The sequence below is a fragment of the Neocloeon triangulifer genome, unplaced genomic scaffold (assembly GCF_031216515.1).
Source record: "Neocloeon triangulifer isolate White Clay Creek 2 clone unplaced genomic scaffold, ASM3121651v1 ptg000011l, whole genome shotgun sequence".
Classification (NCBI taxonomy): domain Eukaryota; kingdom Metazoa; phylum Arthropoda; class Insecta; order Ephemeroptera; family Baetidae; genus Neocloeon; species Neocloeon triangulifer.
Window position 1 is genome coordinate 2808134 of NW_026775553.1, and position 27526 is coordinate 2835659.

Consider the following 27526-nt stretch of genomic DNA (forward strand, 5'->3'; position numbering starts at 1 on the left):
ATGATTTAGTCAAAATACTATTGGAATAAAATTGAGTGCTTTTCACCAGCGAGGAAATTGTAAGTTTTTTTGTATTTTTAGTTTTTAGAAAATGTCTCTCATAAAAATTTGATCCGATCCATCACGGCTCGCGTAAAACCAGCATCAACAATCTGATGGACACACATCCAACATGCACACGCGAATATGATTTTTATGCGGCCGCGGCGGGAAAAAAGCGCTCGCCATCAAAAACACATCCCTCAGCAACGTCACAGAGCTTCATTAGCGGGTCGTGCATGAGATAGTAATAAAAAAAAGCAGCGATCGGATCTGCAGACCGAAAATCGCCAAGAGAGGCGAGGCCGCGCGCATTTGATGTTTTAATTTTCTGGTCGGAATGCTGCTTTTGTGTCCGACCAGCAATTTATCGTCTCCCCCATCTGATTGAAATGAAATTCCGTCGAGCAGTCACTCTGCTTTTCATGCGCGCAAGGAGGTTTTTCGTGCGTGCCCCGCCGCTTTTGCCAACGCGCGCGGCGAGCAATTAAATTTGCGCCAGTCAAAAATCGCTGCGTGTGATTTTATCTTAATTAAGGTTGTGCTGAATCACATCGTGACAATCATCTGCCCGTGAACGATTAATTTATTGGCAGCTATAAAAACTCGCGTGTGCTCCTGCGGATATCAGGCCTTTTAATAACATTTGCGCCGTGAGAAATCGCAAAAAACTGAAAACATCGTGAAATTTATGAAGCAAATATGGCGATTAATTTATTCGTGAATAAATGGGAATCGGTGTAAAGCAACCAAAGCGTTATAAAATTAAAATCTCATAAAAATAATTTTTTAAACAAACATTTTGAATAAAATATTTTTTAATTTTACAAAAAGAAACCAGGATTTTATTTATTTACTTTGTATTATATTCTTCAGTAATTAAATATTTTTGATGAAACAGAACTTAATGCATTAAGGTTTTTTAAATTTTAAATGCTTCTATTGTTTTCCAGCGCTACAATTAAGAATGCTCAGCTAAATGTAATAATAAAAAATTCACTTTGGTAACAAGATTCAAATCTCACCATTTTCACTGTCAGTGTTTTAAGTTGAAGAAAATTATCATGAAAATTTAGATATATCTTGTAACAAAAGGATACGATTTATTTTCCTTGCTTTAATGAACAAATTAGCAATTTTTGAGCAGCTCTTTAAACTTCGTCAAGCTGAAAATTATTTCTTTGAAAGTAATGAACATTTTTCCGCCAATTAAACGCAAATTAAGAGACATTTCATTAAAATTTGCAAGTTTTATACACCTGGAGAAGATGTGTTTTTTATTGTGTTTTGCAGTAATTGTGTGTGCTTGCGAGACAAAAGGGTCGGGAGCAAATAGCCTAGAGTGCATAAACTCGAGCAGGCAGCTCGTTTTCCCGGTTTTGGCCAAATAATAAAGAACACGTGTTTTGATGAGCCGAAATATACATAGAGAGTAAAAAATAGACGTCACTCCCGCGGTCGGTGATGCTGCCGGCGCTTTTTTCGCCGCGACCGCAACACACAAGCTGCATGGAAAAACTTTATGGCGGTGAACGTCAAGGGCTAAATATTACACGGCAATTCAAAAAACGCGGCATTTGCTCTTTTATTGCGTGAATCTTTTTGTCGCACCGGCAGCAGCAAAAAGATACTCACATATGCACACATCAACAAATTTAACCCGCAAAATGTGCAAAACGCACGCTTTCTCATGACAAGCAGCTCGTCATCAAATAACTTTTTTATTCTGAAATGTGCTCAAAATTCTAAACACAAGCTGAAGGTTTAACAGTTTCCAAAAAAATGAAGAAACTCTGCATGTAGATTTTATTAGTGTGGAAACATGACAAGTCAGTTGAAAAGCTTTATTTAAGAAAACAAAAGTGCAATTTATTCCATATTATCTCATTTATTTCATTTTTACACGAGATATTCTGTTCTGTCCTGTATCGTTATTATTATATTATTTGAAACTATAAATTTATTTCAAGCTAATGTAGTTTTAATTGCTGTTTATTTTACATTCTGATTAAAGTTATTTCTAATTGATTATCAACTAAATTTTAATTTTAATCGGCAAAAGTTAAATGAAGTATGAACAATTTTTACATTTATTTGCATACTTTTTTGTAAATCAAATATTTTGTGTGTATTACACGCATTCTCAAATTATTTTGGAGAAAGTTTATTAAGAATTTTGGTTGTTAAAAGTATTTGCATGGCTCGTTTCAGAAAAGGTGTTGGCGGGGCTGTGTGTATCAGGTACTAATTAATAGGCGGGCGAAGGATGCGTAATTAATGGTGCCGTCGGTTCGCGCACCGCCTTTGGAACTCGACTTCTTGCTCGCTTTGTAAGTGTCGCCTCCGCGCCCACCGGCGACCCACCCTTTCACCCACCCCCCGTAACGAGTGACATGAAATATTGACACCTCTTTGCTCCGCCGGAGACGTGCGACCTTCTAGCGTTTTCGGCACCGACAAAGGGAAAAAAGAAAACGCTTTTAGCTGCAGTCAATCATAAAGATCAGACTTTTATATCAGGGCCATTTTTATGTGTGATTTTGCTCATTCATTTATGTCAAAAATGTGTGCATGCACTAAGGGGCTCATGGGGTACTTTGAATTACACAAAAAGTGTTTTAGTAAAGGTTTTTGCTCATTATTCATTTCATCCCAAATGATTCAGGATTCGGTATTTATTTCGGTATTGATGCTTAAATTTTCAATGCTATTTAACGACCGGAGAGTTCCCAAACATCACGAGAAAATACCAACACAATTAATATTCATTCACTATACACAATTATTTGAAATCAACGTCAATTAAATATAATTTAAATTGGGTAGAATTTAAAAAAAAAAATATCTAGTATGAAAAACTTTCTACAAATACTTTAAAAATTTTTTAACTTTTTAAACCACAAAGAAGTGTTTGAAATAAAGTTTTAAGAATAAATTTCCTCAAATATAACCAAAACGAATTAATATAAATCTTTTAAAAAGTCAGTTATTCATAAGATTTTTATTGAATTGTAGTGTTTGTTAAATTATGCACAAAACAATCAAACGTTTTGGGATTTCATATTTTGAAAGTTTACTGCCAATGCAATGGTTTTTCTGAACATCAGTCTGGGCCGAATACATAATCATTTTGCAGCTTCTTTTTTATACGTGTCCCATCCAATTCCCCTTTATTTGTATTGCTGGGGGACGCTGGAGGCAAATATCGAAGAGGCTCAATTGAAGAGGTCAAAATATGACAAGGCGCGCCCATAAATAATCTCGGCGGCTGCCGGGCAAATGAATAGTAATGATTTTTGATGGCGCTGAATCGCTTCTATAGAAGAGCAGATGTGCCCATTCTTTTGCATGCGTTGGCGTTGCAGTCGTAAAAGCGCATTGGTTGCACCTGTTGCGAAAAGCACCCCTAGTTACCGCAGAGAAAAGAAGACCCCGTTTGCGGAGGCAAAATATTGGACAGCTCCTTTCAAACAGAAAAATGCGCGCACACAAAAAGGGCCCCCCAGTCGGAGCGCGCGCGCGACGAGGGCTATATTTATTTTTAATGGACGAATTGAGTTTGGCAAGTCGAGCGTGAAAAAGCGCATTTAGCGGCCGAAATTACGGCCGGCCAAGCATCTGCCGACGCTTAATTGAAAAATGCGGCACGCTTCCATCGCCTTCGGAAATAAAGAAATGGAAAAAGGGCAATTTCCAGCCGTGCAGATTTTTACTGCCTTTTGGGGGTGCTAATTTATCCTCATACTCTTTACTTTCTGGATGGAATTTAAATAGTTAGTTGAATGATTATTCAGTCTTCTGATTATGGAAAAAGAACAACTTTGCAATGTTCATGGAACTCTTGGATTTTTTTTCAATTTTTAAATTGAGCAAAAAAAAATGAAATAGAAATTTCAATTTATCACAAATTATGGTACAGTTTTGTCAATTTAGTTTCAATGATGGGTTAAAATTTTATTAAATTATTCCATCTACCTCATTTCATTTCAGTCTGTTGATCAATTTTATCATTGAAATTTCAGTACAACAAATTAAATTTGATTATTTGTTGCCTTATGTGGCAAAAAATGTTGATAATTTAATGTATTTAACCACTTTGCAAATTCTCATGCATTCACCTATAATTCATACACTGATTGATTTATACAAATAGGATTAATTAAGTTTTTATGATCAAAAGTGATTATTTGTCAACGCATAATATCGACCGGTTAATTTTCCAGACCAATGGCTAGATAATAATCAAATAAATCAATAAAGGTTTTAAAAAAGGAAAAAAATTCAACGTTGGATGGTCCTCGGCTGTTGATCAATTATAATTGATTTTATCTTCCAAGAGAACTACGGAATCAATTAATTTTTGTAATTACAAACTTTCCGGCCTTTGCCTGTCTGTTAATTAATAAATAAAACTTTCAACCAGTACTTTTTATAATTATAAGCATAAAGCGCGAAATCAATTGCTTAATGAATTCCTTGAATTACGAGTGAGAGGATGGCTGTTGAAACGCAATTCCTGTGACTATTCATTAAAAAGCAAACTAAAGATTAAAAAAAAAATGAGCTTATTTACTTTGAAAAGTTGCTGCGATCAAAGACTCTTAATAATATTTTATTTACCGAACACAAACAAAGAAGCAATTAAGGGCAATTTAAAAAATCTATCTGGAGTGAAAAGTGCATGAAAATAATTGGTGCAAAATGTATAGTGTACTAGTTATAATTATTATTATTGTAACAGATGCAGATTATTGCAATGAATTATAAAAGAAAAATGAAATAAAATTTAAAATGCATTAAACTTTTGTTAACAATTGAAATGCACTATTCAGGACGAAAAGTAGAAAAATATATAATTAACATTTTTTCAGCTTTCAGCAAACAATATTTAATCTTATGTTGCGAATTTCATTATAAAAATAATAACTATTTTTTTAATTAATTTTTTGCCATTTTTAATAAATTCTCTATAATTTATTTAAAGCAAATCTAAATTACTCTCGGGACTAAAAGTATGATTGGAAAACTGTGTGTCAGTAGATGTTTAAAATGATTTATAAATGCTTTAATTAATATCTTCGTAAGTTACAAATTCCATAAGTATAAAATTAATTTTGATTTTTAGATTGCTTTTTGAAATCTTATTAGTAGATGGAATAGATTCATCCTATATATAATCCAAATATTAAACATTTTATCTCAAGTTTCCTTGACACATAGACAGTCATAGAGTGCTTCTCTGGTTTGTTCTCGTTACAAGTAGTTAGTATGCAAATTGAAATAAGCCACTCGAGGTGAATATTATATGCAAATAAATGTGGAATCGCAATTACAAAGTTGCCGAGTGCAATGTGCAAAAAGTGTCTCTTCCGTTACGCTCATTGTGCACTTTTGCATTTGTCGCTTAAAGTGCCGCGAGTGGAGCTTGGAGTCTCCGAAGACTTCTGATTGCGAGGACAACCGCAGAGAGAAAACTTCCCATTCAAAATAGAGGAGAGATTCCTGCTCGTTTCATTACTTCCTTCTTTTTATTTCACACACTCAAATGTGTCCGGATGAAATGCAGCTCAACTCTTTCTTTTTATTACATGCGGCGCGTTTTTTATTTCCACGTGCGCGAGTTGCTGGTTTTGTTGCATCCCCGTTTGCGGAGAGTGCGTCTCAAGGGAATGCGATTGTTTATTGCTTCCGCCTGCATAGCTAAATACTCGCCCCTGCATCCACCGTGTCGGTTTTGGTTTTCACCCCAAAACCCACTCATCTCTCCGCCGGCCGACAGGAAAATTAATATGCATCGGGAGCACATTAAATTATCAAATTAAAGAGCCGTTGGTTGTGGCGGCCGCAAAGCGCATCCATCAACCGCTTCGCCACTGCAACAATTAATGTGTTTGGTTTTTGTTGCAAATTAAAAAAATTTAAGGTCAATAACTGTCAGAAGATTGTGATACAGTTTTTTTTTATTCTTTCTAAAGCACATTTCTTCCAATAATTCACATAATAGTTTGGTATCAATATTAAAATTGTAGTAATGGATTTAATTAAAATCATTTGGAAAAGTCAAAAAATTTATTTTATTCCATTGTAATTTAGGTTTTCCTAGAGTTTCTTAGTCAACGTATTGTTACGTTAAAATACTCCACATTAACTTTCATTTCTTAAAAAATTTATTATTGGATCAAGATTATTACTATTGGATTCTACACAAAAATTTTATTATTTAATTGCGAATTAAGACGATCGTACTATCCCTTTCTTTTGTTTAAAAATTTCTAATATTTGAATTTCATCTGTTTCTATTCAGACCACCCAGAGCTCATTGACTTCCTCAATCACCAAAATTACATAAACCTTCCAAACATCTTTTATAAATCCCGGTTCATCAAGTTAAACCTCATCAAATTTTTCCTCTTTAAAAACACTTGACCACATGAGTACATTTTTGGTGAACTGTGTAGAGTTTATAATATACAGCGTGGATGAGTACAATTTGATGATTCTCTCTTGCGTGGCTGAGCAGTCAAGTGGCCAGCTTAACGTCTGCCCACTCACCTTCAGGCCGATGAAAATATTTAATTAAAAGCTGCTGGCGTCCATAATTTAATGGGAAACATGCATGTCGTAATTTAATTTGTCTGCTGCCAAAGGAGGGTTCAGTTGAGGGCTTTCAATTAGACATAAACGTGCAGTGATTTAATGGCTGACCACCTCCACTAAATAGTTTATTTTGTGTGCTGCTCAGCAATCATGTGGAACCCGTTGACTTTAATATTGATTATTTTCTAATAACATTTTTTTACAGCCCGAAATTGTGATATTTTTCAGCTCTCGTTTTCCTTTGATTGATAATGCAGAACTAGCACAATTTCATTATTTCCAAATTACGTTGCAAAATTGATGTAAAAAAAGCTTGATGTCCACTCGAGTGTAAATTATATGCAAAATTGCAAAAAGTTTTGGACGGCGTTGGATGAATTGACGTCGCTCGTTAAATTTCCGCTACAGATCTTTTTATTGGTCATGCGCGGAAACGAATTAAATTTTTACGCCATGTCACTGCACGTTTCATTTCATATTATTTTTTTTATCATCCGTCGAAAATATGAAATTGGTCAGTTTGGCCGCGAGATTTATGGACTCTCGACAAAACACAACTATTATTTTTTGTGCCGAGCAGAGACGACGCCGAGACGAAAAATTTATTTATTCAAATTCCACCCAGCCAAGGGGCGGGTGGGCGCGAGAGAGATGCGGCGCGGTGGTGATAAATTATTTTATTAAGGATATGAGCAGGGGGAATTTCTTGTCCCTTTTGTTTGGGCATTGTCGGCGCGCGAGGGATTGCTTTTGAGTGTTTGGCCAACCTCTTCAAACTTAGTCCCCACTTTAGAATGTTTTTCAATATTTATAATTTCACAATTTATTGTTTTATAATATCAAACAAGACCAAGGTACTTAAAAACATGACAAAAAAATGTCATACACAATGTAAAATGTTCAATTTAAATTGGGCGTTCATATAAAAGCACTAGTTATGAATACCATAATTTAATATAATTTCTGTCATTGATTGATTTCATGTCGATGTGAAATTAATTCTACACCTTTTTATAACATTTTCTAAGTATGCAAATTCGTGCTGAAATTGAATTAAGTTGATCATATAAATTCTGTGCCAAAATTCACTAATGAGACCTAAACGTACATGTGAGATTGTACTTGTTTAATTTACAACTCAGACGGGTTTCTTAAAGATTGAGAGGGTAAAAAGTTTTTATAAGTGTACAAAATTCATCATAGAAAAGCCAAAATTTGTAATAAATATAAAACCATTTACAATTTGTTCTCCAATGCTCAAATTGTGTAGAAAAGACTAAATAAAAAATACATTTAGCAAGTTTTTAGTAATTTTTTAAAATTTAAATTACAATTCCTGCCTAGCAATCAAGCTTCCGCCAGTGAAGCACCAGAGAAATGATCAGTGGAGCGAATCGGAGCGTGCGTTTCACGTTTCTTATTAGTGCAGGCGGTGGGTGACGCGCGACATACACTGGTGGCTCAACGACCAAAAACTCGCTTGTCGCCCCTCGCAACACACAGCAGCGGCTAAATTTACATTTTCCGCCGAGCAAAGATTTATCATGGTGGTGCGGAGAGCAGAAGAAGAGGTGAGCATTATTGAGGTGGTTAATAAACACTCTCCAGCCGCGCGTCGAGTGTTTTCGGTCTGCAAATGACGACGCACAATGTAGGAAGCTCGCGCGCCAACCGATATTTGTGACTCACCTTGGGCGGAATTTTTATTAGACTGGGAAAGATTTCCGCAGAAAAGCATCACTTCTTTCTCTTGGCAATCAAAGTTTGTTTTTGCATGGCTTTCGTCAGATCTTGTGCCAGAAATTCACTCTCTCTGAACTTAATTTAAGACTCGTGCAGGTGATTTTGGTTCAATAAACTTCATTTATTTAAAGTATCTTATTAAATTGCATACGAATGGGGCTAATCAATACATTTTAAATTCAATACAAAAATCCATGTGAAGTGCCTAAAACAATTTTACTTATGTAATTAAAATGTGATGCATTTTTAAGTAAATAATATTTTTCTTATCTTTAAAATCATGATTAAATTGTGTCTTTATCACATCTAGTGAATGAGATGGAGTCCTAAAGGACAATAATTGAAATAATTGTGACTATTTGAAAATTCACTTAAAAAATTAAAACTTTTTATAAAAACCTAAAAAATTAAACTTATAAAGAATTTATTAAATTATATAACCTTTACTAAAGTTTTAATAATTATTACTCAATGCTAATATGCATTATGCATATTTTTATAATAATTAATTCCTAGTATTAAAAAGTGAACTAATTATCTTCTAAAAATGTGAAGATATTGAGCAAAATAATCTATTACAAGTAAATTGTATAGTGTTAAATATGCCAACAATAAAGCAAATATGTTAATAAACTTTACAGTAGATTACCGGGGAAATAAATAAAAGCCTCGTTAATAAAATTAAGGCAGCCGGCGTGAGTCAGAAATTAAATTAATCGCAGCTGTTCTAGTTTTAAAGGGCCCAGGCGAGGCACATTAGAAAATTTGTAGTTTTATCTGGTCGTTGCGGCGCCGCGGGTAATCTGGTTTGATTAAAGATTGATGCCCATCTAGGCCCACCCCTTTGTATTCTTTCTTCTACACAGAAAGGTAGGAAAAAAAATAAAAGAGGCATTTAGCTTGATAAGGAGAGAGCAGGTTTTTACTCGCGCCCCATTTGTGCTCCTGCCTGCTTTCCAGGTAATTTATTTCATCTGTGCTATTACCCCCCGAAAAGTAGCATAATCGTGTGATTCACCGCGGCGCAGCAGCCCATTATTATTCGTTTTGTTTCTGAATTATGGGACGACACCTTTTCAAAACATTTTTTACTTCCACTCGGAATGTTTTCTATCTGGATCACCGCCTACAAAATACCTTCATTAAATGTCGTACGTTTTTATAACATTTTTTTCCTTCAGCCCAAGAGCTTTGAAAATATATTGGATAATTTATATTTTATATACTCCCAAGTTTCCTTGATGAGCCGGAAAGTGTTCAAAAGTTAACTGCTCGTTTATATTCTTTATGACATGCTAAAACCAAACAAGAGTAAATGAAGCGGAAGAATGAGTTTTTTTATGCAAAAGTTTCTGTTTCAAAGAGTAAAAATGGTAAAATATAAATTTTCTTTGATTCGTTGTCAAATTTAAAAATTAAAAACCACATATTTCAGAATTTCAAATGGAAAATATAATTTTTATAAATAAAAATATTAAAATAATATGAAGCCACTCAAGGACAAATTTTCAATTTTTTTCCTCTCACACTGTCGCATCAAAACATTAAATCCGTGACGTGTTTGTGCGAATTTTCGTCGCAAATCCTGCGCAGTGCAGCCGTATTAAAACAATTTTTCATTCCGTGCTCGACAAAGCCGCGTCTCGCGGTCGCGATTTGGCCGCGGTTCAAAGCCGCGCCGATTTTTGCGTCTGCGGTGTTGCTCTTTCTGTTATTGCACACAGGCATAGAATACAAGTGCGCGATTTCTCAACCGACCAAATTATTAATTAACGCCAGACGGGTAAACACAACGATAGTAATGCTTCGAGACTAACTGCGTCTTGTTGTAATTTAAATTTTTCCCTGCGTTAAGTCTGAGAAACTTGTGTTTGGGTTGTCTGATTACGTAAAAAGATAATTGGAGAAGCCAAAAAGCTGGTTTTAATTATTATAACAAAGACAAAAGATATTTTATGAAATAAAAAGACACATAATTAATAATTAATTAAAAATACAAAAATCCTACATGTGTAGTTTCCAAAAAATTTCATCATATAGATTATTATTATTAGATTGGTCTGGCTGTCAATTGGACCTTAAAATTAAAACATCTTTTTTAATTTAATTTCTAATAATGGAACTTTCATAATTTTTTATTTTTATGATGTTGAACTCAACATAATTTCATTTTGAGCTAAAAAAAATTTTAAGTTCGTTTTAAATTAAAAATCTTTGATTGGTATTTAATCAAAATTAAATAATAAAAATTTATTTATAATTGTTGTACTCACCGGAAGAGACTGGGCGCAATTGCAGGGCGCAGGCGAGCAGGACGGCCACGAGGGAGAGCCTTCTCGGATGAGCCATGCTGGCCGGACGCACCCTCGGAGGTGACGAACCACCCTCGGAAGCAAGAAGTGACTAACTGCGGTTCTCGCCTTCTTGTTGAAGAAAAGCCCGGTGAACTCACTCTTGTAATCCGTGGATCGCGTGTTTGTGACTGCAAAGTGACTGACTCATGCACTGGAGGTGTTTTTCCGGCACGGGGGTGGCGCCGAGAAAACAACCCCCCGAATTACAACGGCAGCGACGGCGGCACGATGCATCGCACGCACTCAACAATGGATCGCGCTCGACTGCTGCACGGGTCACACGGAGACGCGTGCATCGCAGGCTCTCTCACTATTTCTATTTGCCCCCATGTGATGAGGAGCGAAGTGCGTCGAGGAGGAGGAGTTGAGGATCGGACGCCCGAGAGCTTGGATGGCAGCAGCGGACGAACAGCGGCACCAGCAGTCACTCTTCAACTGGTCAAAGCTAATCGGATGATAATTAATGTCAGATTGTCTATAAAAAAATTAATACATTTATTTATATTTTACGGAATAAAAATCTTTAATTGCTAGTTTAAATAATTAATGGAATTCCAATATTAGCTCAACTAAGATATTTTAAAAAAAATAAAAATAAAAGCACAAAATAAGTAATAATTTAAATTTGAATATGTTATCAACAAAATAATGAAAATATTTGTAAATTTATATGCTTAGGTTAAGTTAATTATGTTTTAATATTATGCTTATTTTTTCATGTAGATGTAAAATAAATTGTTATTGAAAATTATGAAGGATCTGCATCAGTATAAAAATATAATTATTTGGTGGTTATTCTGTGTTAATAGACTAGCAATAAAACGCATTTTTTTTCTATTGCCATATTTCATTCTTTTCAAGTAGGTTCCTTCATTTTTGTTCATTATTATATGTATTTTTAAATAGATTGGAAAATAAAAAAATACCAAAATATTAGTATTTACAGTGATTTATAGTTTTAATCTTTTTCCAATCAACAAAATTGGAACTTCTTTCATCTACACAGCCAACTGATTTTTATTAAAAAAATAAACCTCTTTGTACTATTTTTCATTCATGATTTTCCTGTTGATCAAATGAGCAACCACTGCACGTCTATTAATTAGAAATTAGTGTTTCCTTCCGCGAGGCGTCTCATTTCAGCCTCAATTCCAATGAATCTGCATTGTAGGTGAAGGAGTACGTATGGGAAAAGGTGATTACGAGCTGCTCACTCAGCGAGTGCGAGATGAGAGGGTGCAGCACACGCGGCCTCAGGTAATCCAAGCCGCAAATCCACCGGCGGCCGAGTCACTCGACACCTACGCGCAGGTTGGCTTTGAGCTGCCGAGGGGAATCAAATTCCTCATCATCTCTGAACTCTGACGTCCGATCTACGTATAGTAATTTCTCACCTGGGTGCAAAGGAAGGGCGGAAAAAGAGAGGCCTTAAAGCAAAAATCTCTACTAATAAGAGTGAAAATAAATTTTGTTTTAAAAGACTTACATTGAGTAAAGCCATATTTGTAAAAGCTAACAAATTTTGATATATTCGAAATTGCCAACAATAAATTAATATGAAAAAAGGGAAAAAAACGCAGATGCAAAAAATTTAAAGCTTAAAATAAGGTTAATTTATTTGTTGACAATTTAATTTTTTAATTTATTTTACATAATTGTGTAATTTTTAGTATTAAAAACAGAGTCCTATACAATATACTATGAAAAAACGACATAAAACGTCCATGAAAAAATGATAAAAATAATAAAATTGATTTTTTCTCAATGAAGGGAATTATATAAAAAAACTTTTAATTTCAGGTTTTTGATTCTTAGGACATTAATTTGAAGGAATTGTTGGAATCTAAATATTTTAGAAAGATAAAAACGATAAATTTTCCCATGATTATTGGCCCTTGATGCGCCAGAAAGGTGAAAGAGAAATGACAAAACGATTTTCGTCGAGGGTAGTTCCAAGTGTGAATAACTTTTTCGGCTCCTTTGTTGTTGGAGGTCTTGGAGTGCGCGCCAGATCGCTTAATTCGGCCTGACACCTCCAAAGGCGACCCCCTGCCGCCGCCACCAAAGAGCCTCTTTTTATCCATTTTCTTCGGGAAAAAACCACCGACGCGTAAAACACAATCGAAAAACACATTTGCCTATAAATTTCACGCCTTTAATGGAATTGCCGAGAGAAATCATTGCGGAAGAGAAAATAAAAAGACGAGGATGGATGTGACTTTTATTCGCAATTTTCGGCGGCAAGTGTCACCGGCGCGAGGGCCTTTTTATGGATTTCGTGGGGCCAATTGAGGCCGGTTGTTGAGGTTGGTGTACTTGCTGCGGAGGAAAGAAGTGTGCGGTCAAATAAAGAGCTGCCGCGCGCACAAAACCGCAACCGGGCCGGCGCAGCAGCTGCGAAGCCAAAATGTGATGTATGATCGGCAATAAATCGTACCTTAAGACCCACACTTTATGTGCAAGTCGCCCGTTTCACGGCTATTTATTATTTATTGTCCGGCACGACCTCTCAACGCAGACACGAGCAAAAGTGACCGGCGAAAATTTGCGACATCAGAAAAGATCAACCGAATTGTATTGGACGTGAAAGTCAAGAAAAATATCCTGGATGTTTTCAATTTTGTTTAGTTTTTGCCACGTTTTATTCTAATCAAAATCATTATAATGATAATAAAAATGGTTTTACGTCCATATTAAAAAATAACCGAATCTAATCAAATAAATTACTTCCAAAGTTAAATTTAAAATGATTGAAAAAATAAAAATTTTATATATTCCACTGTTAGCCAATCATTCAGCTAAAACCAAATAATCAACCAATAATTGAAATCTTATATTTTATTTTCATGAGATATATTAAATTGTGTAAATTGACATCAGATTTCTTGTTAACAGGAAATCGAGAACACAATCACATGAATCAAACTTGTGAGGTTTTGTTCACAAGAAAATAATCTTATTTTCAAAAATAAATATAATAAACAGTGATGTTCAAAACAGTTTATATTGTAAAATTGAAACAAATTGCCTAATAATTATCAAAATAAATCCTGCTTTATTTGTTCTTTTTATTCAAAGCAATTCAAAGCTCCTTCGATTGGCCAAAAATGTCAATCAATGCTCTATTTTTTTTTGGCTCAACAATAAAAAAATGAGTATATTAATTGACATTTTTGACTAGTAAACCAAGCTTGTCAACTACCTTCAGCAAAAACAATGTAATGACTCATACTAATTAAAAACCAAATTGTATATTTCCTATTATTTTTTATGAGGAATTCAGGGATTTCTGAATTTAAAAAAAAAAAATGATTTATTTGCTCATAGTTTAATGGTATACTTGAAATCATCCACACAATTTTTATGACGGAAAAGCGGTTTTTTTCCGAACTGATAATGAAATAAGTGGCAGAGCGAGCGTTTTGGAAGCGCGGCATGAAAGGCAGCTGGATTTGGCCGTCGCCACCGCAGCGCCGTTATTCATAACAGGGGATTAAACAAGGCGGCTCTTTTATTTCGCCGCGCACTTTCCAGATGAGTGAAAACCAATTTGATATCGCCGAGCTCTCGCACAAATAGAGGGATGGTCGCTGAAAAATTTTTAATTACAAAGCACGCCCGCCGAAAAAATAAACAACAGACCGAAATTAATACAAAACAATGACGGATTACACGCGGCCTGAATTCAAATTTCCTTTGCGTGCAGCGTTTCGCTCACTGCAATTACTGAAAAAGAACTAATAATCACTGGCAACGTATGTAGATAAATTTTCCAAACTTGTCCGCCCCGTTGGAATCTTTTATACAATAAGCGGGCGAGCATCCTCTCTCTCTATTTGGTAAACAGCTGCAGCATCGGCGGCGCACAATGGCCCCCGTCCGTGGATTAATATTTCATTACTCGACCAGGATGGGTTTCACATCCTGTTTAATATCGGTGGCGGCCGCTCTAGCTCCGCCGGCACCCCCTTAAGATGCGTCCCGCTTCCCTTGCTGACTCGCGTCGCCATCCTGCCCTAATGCGTTCTCGATAATTGATTACTCACCCATAGTTGCCGCAAAATTATCCGCACTGAATATTAACTTGCAACTTCACGCGCGACTTCCTCAACCAAAGAAGTGTTTTTATATTCTGAAAGTTTTCAGTGCCTTATCAAATACAATCGTGGAAATTTTAAAAATAAAATTTTATATTTTAATTTTCCGAAGTGGCGAAGAAATTATAAATTTCAGATAAGCAGTACAAACTAAATTTTTGTATTTTAATTTTCATTATATTGCTTTATGCATCATCCGAAATAATTGATTGACAGTATCATCTTTCCTACGCCTAGCAATAATTAGTAATTATTATATTTGATATTATTCCAAAATATTTTGGAATGCGTACATGAGGAAGAAAATGTCTGGACAAAAAAAAAATAAATATCACTTGAAATTAAAATTCTCTAATGAATCTTGGTTTTGGGTTTTTTTCAATGCAAATGTTTTGAGATTTCAGATAGTCATAATTTTATTTTTGCTTTTGGAATCTAGTGAAAACTTGGCAATTTGAAGAATCTATAAAAATTACAACTCTTTAACTCTTTTGACGGTTTTAATGCTTCATTTACTTAAATCACTACTTTAATATTCAAAGTACATTTTATTGTTGTAAAACAGACAAATTCTCCCCGTTGTATATGTGTGGGATGTTATTAAAAATGATGTAAAAATAGACACAATTACTGCTGCAAATGGATTCTTCTTGATCTGGTAAGTTTTAGCAATGCAATAAAATTTCTTGTTTCTGTTTTGTCAGACAATTTTTCTTTTCTTTGAAAATAAACCGTTTTTCAATTAATCATTGTAAAGAATGAGAAATATAAATGTTAGTAGTATAAAAATTGTAAACATTTATTTCATTTCAATTTTATAGTGACCAAAAACGTGCAAGAAATTGTTCAAGTTAACTATAATAAACATGATTTGAAACTATAAAAATAAAACCCAATATCTTGTTTCCTATCATTAGATTTATTGCCGTTAATTATTTCGCATAAAAACTTGGTGACAAAGAAACACCAGAGATGCCGTTCGTTGCTCGTCGCATGAGAGTATAAAGTGCACTTGAAGGAACGGGTTAACGAGAAGAGTGTTGCAAATCAAATAAGAAAGCTCGGTGTGTAGTTTCTGATCGCATCGGGCCATCTGTTGGTGTCACTCACTCGATCCACAGGAGAATCATATAATTAATTAACTGCGGGCGGGTCTCGCGATAAAAAGCGAGAATCAATCCTGTTCGATCCAAGCCCTGCTCCAACTTTATTTATTTACTTATCTCAGTAGCCAGCTGGCTGCTGCTCAGGTGTTAAAGTTGCCAGACTTCCTGCTAATTGTTGCCGGCGGGCCATTGTTGCTGATTAGTCGCAGCTGCAGCCTAGCCACGGCCGAGGGAGAGAAAGTGTTTCTTCTTATTCTTCGGAATTAGAAGCAGGGCCGATTGTCGGCCCCTGGGCGATGTGCTGCGCCGCCGAGCACGCCTGACACGTCGGTTGCCTAACTGCCGCCCGTCATAAATGCGAGCGAGTCCCTTTTCTCTATTTTGGCGGGTGACAGCTCCGACCGGAGCTCTACTTTTGGCCCGGGCAGAGAAATTCGCGGAAATTGCACCGACCTTAAATCTGTTTTCAGCCAAGACGGAATCAGTCTCGGGTAGGAAAAGTGTGAAAATGGAATTGAACTTGACCAATGATGGAAAATTAGAGAAATTTTTTTGAATTGATTCAAAATACATAAATAAAATTTGGCTAACAAGGAGTGAGTTGAATTTAATGAATTAAGATTTTTATTCTTGTTCTTTCTAATTGCTGAGGCTAATATTAATAAGGAATCCACTAAACCTAAATTGTTTACATCAAATTTTAAAATTTTAATAAATAATTATTATTCATTTTGAAATATCTATTTTGTAGTTCCAATAAAAAAAAACACATTAATTCATTTTATTTATTCGGTTCAAATAAATTTACACTTTTCTCTCCCTGATTCATGCAAAAGGGGGAAATAAATAAATAATTTGTAATTGAAAATTTTGTTTGTGAAATTTCGCATGTAAAACTTTGTTTGTAAAACTCTCATCTTTTCTCTCAATTGTATTGAATTTGTATAATTTTGAATGTATGAATGATGTATCCCGTTATGGGCAGCAATTGCCTTTGTGATATATCAATAAACACAATTTGCAACTAAAAAAAACTTTGCTGTCGCCAACACCAATTGTCAGCTAATTCAATATGGAGCATTATGCATATTCGAAATACGTTGTGAATTGTTCAGCTGGGAGCGAATTTCACTTTACTATAGTGGCGGTGCCTAATTGGTATGCAGCCCGTCGGGCGCGTAAATTGGCGCCGAGTCGAAGCGCCCGGCCATTCTCGCGTGTTTCTTTTTCTTTCTTTCTCTTTGTGTTCGACGCGAAAACACGACCAATAATGGTGGCGAACACGCGCAGGCAACTTTCGAACTTTTCAATTAGAATGCCGCGCCATAAATTAGACGCAGCAACTTTTTTACTTTCGCGATGGAGTGAGTCGCTTCTTCGTTTTGGCACCAGACCAGCCAGCCAGCCATCGATGGTGCAGTGCAGCCCCAAAATTCACATAGTCCCGCAATACAAACTTTTTTTCACGCAGCCTTCTCACTTTTTTCGCCAGTTAATCTTTGCAGTCGTTTGTGAACATTGAAATTGAACTTTCACGCTTGTTTCTGAAATAAATATAATAAATGATATTTAGATTAATCTCTTATTCGTTTTTACGAGAGGTATTTATTTTTTACTGTTTAATTGGTTAAAATTATTTTGATGGTACTGTAAAATTATTCAATAACAAATCAGCATTATTAAAAATAGAAATGGATAAAACTTCAAAACTAAAGGCACTTTTATTTCCACGCTGTATAATTTTTTAAATTTTTTCCAGATATTTAAATAATTTAATCGAATTTTTTTCTAAATTAAATAAAAAAAATCATGTGAATTTCATGTTTGAACCAATAATTATAAAATCAGAGTTTTGAAATTTTTGTGTCTCCCGAAAATAAAGTTGTACAATAAATGTTTCAAATTTTCCAGGTGTAAAAAATCCTCTCGATTCTTTTCCTGCTCCGCCGAGTTTTGGTAAAATATCCTATCTCTGTTGAGTTCCTGCTTTTGACGCTTCAGCGATTTTCTCATAATCCAACTCCATCAGCGAGTTTTGCTTTGATTGTAAGTGGGAGCTCTCGAAAGGCCCTTGAAATTCGGCACGCGGCCATTTATGGAGCGTGAAAGGAGGAGAACGAGATAAGAAAAGTTTGCCGCAATGAAATAGATTAGGGCTCGAATTTATTTCATTCAAATTGCCTCCACCGATTATGCGACGATGCGGATTCCTCTCGCGCACACCTCGCAAGTCGTTAGCACGCCCGTTGCCGTCATTTGAATCTATTTGATGGCGAAACTTGATCGTCTTGTTGTCAAATAAACACGTGGAAAAAGAGGGCTGAATATGTGAAAGATGTGTAATTTGTCAGTTTTAGGGTTTTTGTACACTATCGTGCCCATAGAAACAAAAGAGTCATTTAAATATAAGACAGCATACAAAAAGTGATTAAAAGACAATTCCCAATGAAGAAAAAGAATCATTTCAGTCATTAGAACATAAGGAAATAAATAGAATAGTATGAAAGACTTTCTGAGGTGAATAGAAGTATTGATACAATATTTTTTCGATACTTTAAATAATTCTAGTTTATAAATATTTATTTCAATAGTTTAAATGATTCTTGTGAAATTAAAATGAAAATTCCAGGATAAAAATTATTGCTATGAGAGCGAAGCCCAAGTTTTTCAAGAAATTAAATAAAAAGAACTTAATTAATAAAATAATTTATGAATTTAAATTTTAAATAATAAAAATAACAGGCTTTTATTGATGAAAACTGTGTAAATAATTGCAACGTCAGATAATTTTTATTAATAATTTGTTTTCACACTACAACGAAATGTGTCAAGGATGAGATTCGCAAAACTGCTCTGATCACATATGAAACGCAAAGGACACAGGAATAAATATCTCTCAATTAATGAAATGCCATCTGGAACATAAACATGTAAGAGAGAAAGAGAACAAGTGTTTTTCTCTCGCATTTTCTGACTGAGCACTGCCACTAATGTTAATGAATCGCAATTTTCACAACACGTTCTCGCGCAGATCCAACACAGGATTCAGGTTTGATCCTCTTCTCGTCACCAGCATTTCCACAATAAAATCTCTGAGCACAGGAAAAGTAGTGAAGGAAGTCAATTGTCCTTGCCGGACACGACCGCAGTCTCGAAGGGAGTGGGGGACATTAAATCGCGTAAATATTTACACCAACTACACGTAGCGTCCAAATTAGGCTTTCCAGGTGCTTCCGGCAAAAGCCGACGCCGAATTTCAGCGGCTTGCTTTTGCAAATGAAATCAAGCAATCTGATTGTTTTCAAGAATCAATATTTTGTTCTTTTTGAGCTTTGAAATTTGTTCCAAAATGAAAATTGAAGGAAGCACTTGGACGATCTGCAGAGGAAAAAGGATGACGAATAAATAGACTCAAAGGATTCTCCCGGGAGATAAAATCGCAAAAACCACGAAAAATCCAGTGAGACCGATTTTCGCAGGGGGAGGGAATTGCGCGCGCCACAGTTCCACTGTAAATTGAATACGTACTTGCACGGGATTCGCGTGATACATATCGGAGGTTTAAATTTAAATTCACTTTGCCCTAAAATTTTCCATCTGTTTCTGAAAAACTTGCAGGTTCGGATTCGCACTCGTCCGTTCGTGGTCGACGCAGTTCAACACAACTGGATTGTCCTGAGCAGAAACTTAGTGGCATCATCTGCAGGTGAGCGCCACGTGGACGAGTAACGAGGCCAACAACACCAAAGCCGAGCGCGCCACACGACGACCCGCACCGTGTTCTCCGTGCTGCATCGCTGCCGGGTGCTCACCTGAAAACACACAAACACATCCTCCGGTCAGAGATCGATTCAAAACCACGCAGTTCGTAAGTTTTAAAAAAATTTATAAATTGTGACAAAGATTTTGTTAACAAATTGACAGAAAATGTAAAAATACCATTTATTTTTAAATGCAAAATGAATGCGTTAAAAAAAAATAATATTTATAAGAAAAATTTAAAATAATAAATAAAATTAAACCAAATAAAAATTTATAAATTTAAATATATATTAGCTTTTGCATAAATATCTCATTTTTTTCAAGGAAATAAAAATATAAATTTTATGTAAATTGATGTTCATCTTTTTTGGAAATAGAAATAGAGATCACAATTATAGGAATCAAAATTGTGTGGATTGCTTCACAAATTATAAAATTAATTATTTTCAACTATACATAATGGAAATTATGTTTCCCAACTCACTCCACAAGGAAAAGGCTAATTATAAACTTTGTAATGTCATGGCAGGATAAAAAATGAATAGATAGAAGATTTTGCAATGCAGCACAAATTTCGCGCGACTTGGTGACGCATCGGCGACAGTGATTTTTCACTTGGCTCGCCGCCCCTGGTGCTGATGGATGGAGCCCGGCCGAGTGCGTCAGCAATTAATTCCACGTTTCGCGAATTCCTCGACTGGATTAATCGGCGCAATTAGCCGCCGCACCGCGTTCACGTGTGTGTGCCGCGGGCATGCAAACGCAGGCGAGCGTCGCTTGACGAATCGCCACCGTGGCTGAATAAACGAGCGTCAAGAGGTGCATTCCGAATAATAAAAGAGAGTGCGAGTTTGTTCTTTGGAGAACATATAATAAAACGTAGCTGGCGAAAAAACGTAACAGTTTTTGCAAAATAATATAATATGTTACAAAAAATTTTAACGTACAAAATTAATCAAGGCCTAGGTTTCAATTTATGGAATGAATAAATCAATTCACGAAATAAAATTATTGCCAACTAGATTTTATTATTTTAAATGAAAATTAAAATAACATTGATTTCAACAAATTTTTAAAATAATCTTTAATCATTCGTCATTTTGTATTGTGAATTTTTATTATTAATCGGAAAAATGCCAAAAGTAAATCAAGATAATTAAATTTTCCGTCGGTCAAACTGTTTTCATGCAGTTTATTTTACAATGAGTCATAAATTTTCAAATTGAAAATTCAAATTTATCGGCAGATGAGACTCAAGAGTAGATTTTTGGCCACAGTCCAAATCGATCAAATCCGCGCCACTCGTCGTAATTGCCAATCTGCGCGGGAATATTTGCACAAATCTGGCCGTCGTTGCTGCATTGATATTTAGTATTTCACAATTTTCTCTCTTCAACCAGGAAAAGGGGCACACGTGGAGCTCCTCGGGCAGTCGTAAACACGACATAGGGTTTTACGTGCGGCGTGGGAATCTGCATTTTAGAGGCGGTATCGTTCATATTTGAAGACGTGCCGTTTCCAGGCTAAAATTGCAACTGGGACTCGTAAAGGAGCAAAATTAAAACATAAAAATGACGGCTATCGCGATTTCATTTGATTCCCCGGCTTAATGAAACTTTGCCGTGATGCAAATGTACGTCTGGGAGGAGGTGGTGGGATTTGTTTCTCTGCAGCATGCGTCAATTTAAATCTAAATTTGAAATCTATTTTGTGCTTTTAAATTTCCATTTGGTTGTTGGTGTTTAATTTTTGTACTAAAAATATCTTAAACTAGAACAACATGGGTATGTTTGGGTATGTTAAAAAAAATAGATTAATGATAATACTCTTCGAATTAAAATTAAAAAATCTGACTTAAGTTTGATTTTGTAAAATTGTTTATAAACTTTTAACGTTAATGAATTTGGTATGGAAAATATTTTATGATAAACTATGACATTTATTTTTACTTATTTTTCTTTAAATTTTTTATCGCTTTTTACTTTTATTTATTTTATTTATAAATATTTAAAAATTAAAAAGAATATTTTTTTATATTTTAATTATTTATGAAATTGAAGATCTAAATTGTATTATTTTGATACCTATTTATTTTTATTTTATATAGAATTCATAATTTAAAACAAAATTTATCGTTAGGTGAAAATTGGATAAATCTTTCATCATTAAGATTGGTTTTGCACAGTTTTGCAGAAATGTCTCAAAATTTTTTTTAATTTTGTGCAATATAAAATGACATAATAATGATTACAAAACGGTAAAATATTTATAAAAATCATTGGCATTTAAAATTGTATTTTTTTTACAAAATAGGTTAACACTCTGTTGATAAAAAAAAAAACAATAAAAAAATGCAAAAAAAATCTTACCGTTGAGCACGTGGACCCAGACGCTGGCGGGCTCGGCGCTCGACGGGACGCACGTGTAGTTGCCCGAGTCGGTGAGACGCGCCTTGGTGATGAGCAGTTTGGAGGTGGTGCCCGCCTCCGTCTTCTCCGTCTCCAGACTGATGCCTCCGCGTGGCGAGTCAAAGTCGACCGAGGCCGCGCCGTGGAACCAGAGCACGGACGACGGCGGGTTCGCGTGGATGTTGACCTGGCAGGTCAAGCTGATGGTGCTGCCGCGCTTCACGTAAACGTCCTCAGGGCCCCAGATGGTCGCTTGGGCCGCTGCAACACCCAGACACAAAGTGCATTCGCAAAACGTTGGCCCAAAAACATTCAAAATCAGCTACGGTTTTTCTTAATTTATACCAAACTGGCAAAATTTGTTAAGTGAGTAAATGGAAAATGTTATTTTAGAGCGAGGGATTTTTTTTATATAAATGTAAAATATTATAAATTTTTGAAAACATCTTTTTGTAAGAATAAGTAAAAGAAAATATCAGAAATTTATGGAGGGTTAATTAAAATTATTTTATTTAATTAGTTGAATGCTGAATTTTTAAAACTAGTGGAGAGTGGCAGGAATAATTTAACCAACATTTAGCTTTACGTCCAATTTCCACAACTCGCATATAACAAAAGCATATTTCACTTTGTGCTGACGAGCAAACAAGTTCACTTGCGCAAAATACTCGCGCTAAATTAACACATTTCCATTATTCCCACCAAGCAAAAGCGTTCTCACAATTGCGTCAATCGAGCAACGCAAATAATTTGGCCGCCGCTTTTGCCAAATATTTTTCATATTTATTTAGCTCGCTCGCTAATGACTAGCAACAAATCGAAACTTCTGCTCACGTTTAATTAACTCTGTGCAGATCGAAAAGGGCGTTTTATCACCTCATGCACAATGAAAAGCAGTTAAACCAACTTTCAAATGGCTCCTCGTGCAAAAAGTTTATTTCCCACAGTTATTGCAATAACGCACGTAGAACCAATTACGACTTTCATGCTCCAATAAAAGTCTGACAATGAGTTGATGTAAATAACAAACTATTCATGCTCGTGAAAGAATGAAAAAAAAATCTAGTGCACATCAAGCAAATGAGCTGCGAGTGGTGGAATAAAAACGAGTGCAATCCGTTGTTAGCAAGACATTCTAGGCGCCTCTACCCATTCGCATGCAAAGCAGGGATCGAGAAACAGAGAGTTTGTGTGGAAAGAAAATCTACACGGCTTTTCCAACTCATCGCCTTTTAAAAGAAAAACAGGGTTAAGCGATGAGCTACCAAGTATTTTCGGCACAAGGTTTTTCGACCACTTTGTAACATGACTTGCTCCCTGCAACCTCGCCCTGCTATTACGAAAATACTTGGTCTGGACTTTTTATTTAACTTTCCGGATTAGCCCGATGCGCATTACCAGGAGACCGGCGGATTCGCCCTCGTGAAATCAGAAATCGTGGTAAATGAGTAAATCGTCAACTAAATAAATAAACACAATGCTCCGTGTATGACATGAGAGGTTTTGCTGAACTTTCTCTCCAACTTTCTCTCCCAAAGGAAAATTTCGCCTCAAATTTCGCAGGGCGGTTGAGTTTGGGGAGAAATTTCGAGATCAAAAGTCGTCTGACTGAGCGAGCGAAACACTCTGGGGAAATCGGATAATGGAGTTTGCTTTTGCAAACTTGTCCTCAAAATAAATTAAATTTGGCTGGTTTTGGTGGCGGAGGCATCCACGATGAATGCGCCCAAAATTGAGGGTGCTCAATTGCTTTTAAGTCAAAAGTCCACCGTATCAAAAACAATTCCAGGAATTACGAATTAGGAGTCTGCCAGACAATTAGTAATTTTCTGAGCAAATGGGCGTACAAAGAGAAAGGATTAAATTTATCGATTTTCAAAATACAATGGCAAAGGTTGGAAGAAACCAGCTACGGCAAGCGTAGCTTAGACTTTATAGATGCCAAAAAATATTTTAAATACACAAGGTTCGCTTGTTTCACATTATTATTTAAGAAGCTCACAAAATATCAAAGAAAATTACTTTTAAACAGAATGTGAAGCTTTGGTAAAGTTTAAGAATTTTGCAGGTTACAAAAATATTTAAACGCAATTAACCCTTTTTCTGGTTTTGTTATAGCCATTGAATCTACATAATTCAGATATTTATTATAAAAATTGAATAAATAATTTTTTACTTTCAAAGTTAACAAAATTCATCTTTTTATCTTACTAATTAATTTATAAATTTAAAATACACATTTTTACTAAATATTCAAAATATTTTCTAATATTAATTTCCAGGATATTTTCATTTACTTTTCAGATAAATGATATGAAAATGAATTACCACAATCATGTTCCAAAAGTCACCAGCTTTTATGTCTTGAGATTGGAAACTAAATTTTCAAAGAATATTTATCCATTATTCTCTATAATTGCTCAAAGAAATGTGTAATTAATGTGTTTGATATTGTGCAAAAAATTGATGGTTTTAATTTTACTTTGATAGTGATAGACATGGAATTGTTTCTTGGGTGCTTAATTCTGTTCAAAAGTGACAAACAGTTAAAATGACCAGTGGTTTTTGGTGGAGGTGTCACACACGGATGTGGTACTTTTTTTGTGTTTAGAAAATATTTACAATGGATTTGGGCGTTTCGGCTTTTCTCGTGGTAACGCGGCGGGCAAACCGAGGGGCAAAGGTGGCAGAAGAAGTCAGGGTAAGCACCTGAGAAGGGTCCGGCAGCCTTGCCGCTCGAGCGGGCCGTAGAAAGCAAGTCAGTGGAATTCTTGTCTGCAATCAACACAAAAGAAAGCCTCGTTTAACAACCAAAAAGAATTTTCTCGTTGAATTTTTTTTCCATTCATTTCTTTGCTCGGAAAAATTTCGGCCGATTGATTTATTAGACACATCGTGTGAGTGCGTGCGTGGTGTGATATATATTTGTAAATTTTCGGGACGGGGGAGACACCGAGGAATGCTGTTGGTCGCCGCAGAGTGTGACGCAAATTCGGTCGGAAGAGCAGACTTGTTAATTTGCGTGTGATTTACAAGCGAATCGTCGGATGTTTCGGCCCCACCACACGCTACTTGGCCCCCGTCCAATGCAAGGTGTCGAAAATTGCGCTTCGCAAAGGGGTAGTGCAAAGTCTTGGAGAGATGAATTTGGCAAACGCAGCTCTTGGCAGAATGCACTTGCCGCCGTGAGTTATGTCTGTGTGTGTCTGTCGCTTTGTTCGTGTTTCGCCGCCGCCGTTGCGTGCGGAAAAGGATGATTTGCATTTTTCCTCTGCGCGAGCGAGATCGGCACTGGATTGGAAACGAAACAACATCTCGCCTTTTTGCACCGGAGAGAGAAACTGGCACAAAACTCCGATTCATCTTTTATCCGTTTACGAATTTTTTTTCCTACTCTGGCAAAATCAATAGCTCTAGCAAGACTTAAAATTGCGAGTATTGAAGTTTCACAAATCTAATAATTGCAAATAAATATTTGAATGAATTACATTTTTAGTATAATTAATTGGGAAGGAAAGAGCGTAGATGAATGTTTGAAATTGACTTTCAAAGTAAACTTCAAATGTTATGTTGTAATGCCTCTGGAAAACTTAATATATAATTGAAAATATCTGCAAAAGAGTAATTATTCTAATTGAAACGCTTAAAAAAACAATAAACTTGACTAAATTTTTTAACAGAAATTTCCTTGTCATGACTTAAATAATTTTTCATAAAATTTTTAATGAGCGATGGATGACGCAAAATGGAAAATGAGCCAGTATAAAATGTTACTGTCACTTTTGAACGGTCTACATTAGTAAACGCGACGATGAAATTATAAAATTATTATTAAAGCACTAACAAGTGCCACTTGAGAAACTCATTCGCGTTTATTACATTTTCAATTCCAACGTTTGAGAGCATTCTGTGATTGGAAAATGACGCCAATGCAATAAAGTGGAGAGTCCCATTGACTTTATATGCAAGTGCAAAAAGAGAGAGCAGCTCGCTCAGTGCAAAATTGTGTGAAGGTGCGTGTGAATGTTAGTGGAACACGCGGCGCGCTCAATTAAATTTAACGACGGACCTGCTGAAATAATAAAACAGCAGGAGGGAATTTATCAGCCACAATGAAAAATAATTGCCCGGCTGATGAATTTTGCATGAAATTCCAAATTCGAATGCATCCGGCAACTTTTAAAAGTTCTACTTTGGCAGGGGGCGACATTAATATTTTATGTATTTTATGCGTGCAGGAATTTTCGGGAAGCACTAAAAACGACGACGACGAGCAAAACAAAAGTGCTGCAGCGCCAAAGGTGTATGGAGAAGTGGCAAAGTCGAAACTACTCAACTCGCACACGCATATATTTACAGCAAATGTGTGTCAAAAGGTTCTCAAATTCTACTGAACAAAACAGGGGGATGATATCATACAGAATGCAGACGTGAAAATTGTATTTTTTTACTTACAAAAAGGAAATATTTATAAAAATTTCAAATAAAATTTAAACTCAATATCAATTGTCCGGTAAAAAAAGTTGTGATCTGTGTTTCGCAATCAAGCTTTTAATTAAACAATAGGAATTGTTCAAGTGGTCAATTTGTGAACAGAAATGTATGTGTATTTCCAGTGCAGGATAAAATGCAAATCACGTTTGAGCGAAAACCTCTGCTGTTATTCCAACCAATCAAACGCATTCATCGGCAGCAGCGAGCGAAAGAGATAACAAAGCGAGATAGAGAGAGAAAGAGAATCAATGGAAAATTTGCAAGTCTGCTGAGCGCTAGTTCGAGTGGCTGCGAAAATCGCATCGAATTTGGATCACTCGTCGTCGGCACGACAAAAACACACACTCGGCAGGACAAACAGACAGAAAGGGTTGCTCGGGGTTTGTCTAAATACGCAGTAGCCTACTCGACGGTACGGGAGTTAGAGCAGAGTTAGTTGTTTGCATTTCTTTTTTGCTCGCGTACCTTCGACGTTCAGCAGCAGCGCCATGTTGATTTTCGGCTCGGTGTTGACCTGGCACTCGTAAATGCCGGCGTCCCTCCTCTGCACGTAGTCCACCTTCAGGTTCCACTCGTCAGACCCTTCCGGATGCAGCACCATGAAGCGGGCGTCGCCGGTGTACGTGTGGATGCTCGAGGTCAAAATGTGCAGGTCGCGTTTTCGAATCCAGGAAACCTGTCAACAAGAAATATTCAGTGATGAGAACCAAATTCAAATACGTTTTTATACTAAAATAAACTATTTAATAATGACGCTGCCTTATAAAATTCCAATTAAAATTAAATCTTCAAAAATCTAGTTAGAATATTTCCAAACTATGACATTTCAGTTTCTTTTAATGTTGATGATGTCAAATAAAAATTTTAAAAAATCATGAAATCATTAAGCAAAGTAAACATTTCCTGTAATGGAAAAAATTCAAAGA

The 27526-nt window shown here is 35.7% G+C and overlaps 2 protein-coding genes across 6 annotated transcripts in view; both read right to left on the reverse strand.

Annotated features, from left to right (window-relative positions):
- Positions 1-11043, reverse strand: part of LOC132195885 (hemicentin-1-like) — a 40513-nt gene extending 29470 nt beyond the window's left edge. The window contains exon 1 of the mRNA XM_059618167.1: positions 10653-11043. Coding sequence (XP_059474150.1) covers positions 10653-10728 — 76 coding nt within the window. The 5' untranslated portion in view covers positions 10729-11043. The remainder of the gene's footprint in view (positions 1-10652) is intronic.
- A 7662-nt stretch (positions 11044-18705) lies between these two features.
- The window catches only part of LOC132195877 (hemicentin-2-like), a 187126-nt gene continuing 178305 nt past the window's right edge, over positions 18706-27526 (reverse strand). For 4 of the 5 annotated variants that reach the window (XM_059618154.1, XM_059618156.1, XM_059618153.1 and 1 more), the window contains 4 exons: positions 27066-27276; positions 24816-24881; positions 22068-22367; positions 18706-19748 (listed from right to left, as the gene is read on the reverse strand). In XM_059618154.1, coding sequence (XP_059474137.1) covers positions 19633-19748; positions 22068-22367; positions 24816-24881; positions 27066-27276 — 693 coding nt within the window. In that variant the 3' untranslated portion in view covers positions 18706-19632. The remainder of the gene's footprint in view (positions 19749-22067; positions 22368-24815; positions 24882-27065; positions 27277-27526) is intronic. The other variant, XM_059618157.1, reaches the window with a different exon arrangement.